General features: G+C 65.4%; 1 protein-coding gene across 1 annotated transcript; it reads left to right on the top strand.

Moving 5' to 3' along the window:
- Positions 1–364: 364 nt before the first annotated feature.
- On the top strand, positions 365–2,160 carry LOC146586106 (uncharacterized; the record flags this gene model as incomplete). Its single annotated transcript, XM_085321836.1, has 4 exons — positions 365–644; positions 763–850; positions 1,403–1,504; positions 1,987–2,160. Coding segments are annotated over exons 1-4 (615 nt in total), but the record flags the coding sequence as incomplete, so codon positions are not given.
- Between the last annotated feature and the right edge of the window lie 27 nt (positions 2,161–2,187).

Genomic DNA, 2,187 nt, shown 5'->3' with positions numbered 1-2,187 from the left:
TCTAGGTCCTTCCCCATGGCCATGAGGACCTTTGGGTCCTTCCCCATGGCTATACCTGACTCCATCTCCTTCTTCTTGGCCATGCCCAGCTCCATGTCCTTCCCCATGGCCATGTCCAGCTCCAGGTCCTTCTCCATGGCTGTGTCCACCTCTGTGTCCTTCTCCATGGCCATACCAGGCTTTACATCCTTCCCCGTGGCCGTACCCAGCTCCATGGCCAGCTCCAGGTTCTTCTGGATGGCCGTGCCCAGCTCCAGGTCCTTCTCCATGGCTGTGTCCACCTCTGTGTCCTTCTCCGTGACTATACCTGGCTCTACATCCTTCCCTGTGGCCATACCCAGCTCCAGGTCCTTCTCCATGGCTGTGCCCAGCTCCAGCTCCTCCCCTTCGGCCATGTCAGGCCTCAACAGCTCCGCTCCCGCAGGGCCCCCGGCCTTGGTGGCGGTGGAGGCAGCACCCAGCGGCTACGAGATCCCGGCGCGGCTGCGCACCCTGCACAACCTGGTGATCCAGTATGCGGCGCAGGGCCGCTACGAGGTGGCCGTGCCCCTCTGCAAGCAGGCGCTCGAGGACCTGGAGAAGAGCTCGGGCCACCGCCACCCTGACGTGGCCACCTTGCTCAACATCCTCGCCCTGGTGTACAGGTGAGGGCTGGGCGGGCGATGGGTGCTGGAGCTGGGATGGGTGCTGGAGCCGGGATGGGTGCCGGTGGCATGGTGGGTGCTGGCGCCTCTTGCCCACCGCTCAGCCACCCCACTGCAGGGACCAGAACAAGTACAAGGAGGCCACGGACCTGCTCAATGACGCCCTGGGCATCCGGGAGCAGACGCTGGGCGCCGAGCACCCGGCCGTGAGTGGGGTCCTGCACCACCTGGCTGGGCACCTTGGGGTGCCCCCGGGGAGGGGATGGAAGGTCTCCATCCCCCTGCGGTGCCCTGGGAAGGGGATGGGGGTCCCTGTCACCCCAGGGTGCCCCACGGAGGAGATGCCCCCTGAGGGTGACCCAGGGGTTCACGTTCTCGAGGTGACCAGGAGGTTCCTGGGTGGTCAATGTCCCTGAGGTGCTCAGGAGGATCCATGTCCCCAGGGTGACCAGGGACTTCTAAGGGGGGGAGGGGGGCTATGACCCCACTTGATCAGGATGTCCGTGTCCCTGAGGTGTCCGTGGATGGGGGGGTCTGTCCCCAGGGTGACCAGGGGCTTCCTGGGTGGGCTGTTTCCCCAGGGTGCCCATGGAGGTTGATGTTCCCGGYGTGCCCAAGCGTGTTTCTGGGGAGGTCCATGTCCCCAGGGTGACCAGAAGGTCCCTGTCCCTGGGGTATCCATAGGGACCCATGKCCACAAGATGCAGGTGCCCAGGGGGTGCTGAGGCCCGGGCCCCATCCTGCCCTTGTCCCCGCAGGTGGCGGCGACGCTGAACAACCTGGCGGTGCTGTACGGCAAGCGGGGCCGCTTCCGGGAGGCCGAGCCGCTGTGCAAGCGGGCGCTGGAGATCCGTGAGAAGGTCCCACGGGTGCTACGGGCGCGGGAACGACATGGGCACCCTACGGGGATGGGCACCCTGTGGGCACGGGCACCGCCGCTCTGTGGGGTGGCTCTGGCACGGGCACCCAGCTCCAGCACCCAGCCTGTCCCAGCCCCATGCCTGCATCAGGGTGCTCCAGCCCCATGCCCACCAGGTGTTGGGTGCTGATTACACAAACCCACCACTCCTGGTCCCACCCAGGAACTGAGCACCCTTATCCACCTCTCCTCACCCTTTGGTCCTAGGTGCAGAGCACCCATAACCACCTCGCCTGACACCCCCAAGAGCTGACCACCCATACCCACCTCTTCTCACCTTCTGGTCCTGCACGTGGAGCACCCATAACCGCCTTGCCTGACACCCCCAAGAGCTGAGCATCCATACCCACCTCTCCTCACCCTTTGGTCCTGCGTGCAGAGCACCCATAACCACCTTTCTTTTGCCCCCCTGTCCTCTCCCAGGTGCTGGGTGCTGAGCACCCCGACGTGGCGAAGCAGCTCAACAACCTGGCGCTGCTGTGCCAGAACCAGGGCAAGTTCGGCGAGGTGGAGGGCTACTACGGGCGGGCGCTGCGCATCTACGAGCAGCGCCTGGGCCCTCACGACCCCACCGTGGCCAAGACCAAGACCAACCTGGTAGGATGCCGTATCCTCCAGGGATGC

The sequence above is a fragment of the Rhea americana genome, unplaced genomic scaffold (genome assembly GCF_003343005.1).
Source record: "Rhea americana isolate MKP2758 unplaced genomic scaffold, rheAme1 scaffold_713, whole genome shotgun sequence".
Taxonomy (NCBI): Eukaryota; Metazoa; Chordata; class Aves; order Rheiformes; family Rheidae; genus Rhea; species Rhea americana.
The sequence above is the reverse complement of the archived record's forward strand: the minus strand, read 5'-3'. Positions and strand labels throughout refer to the sequence as shown.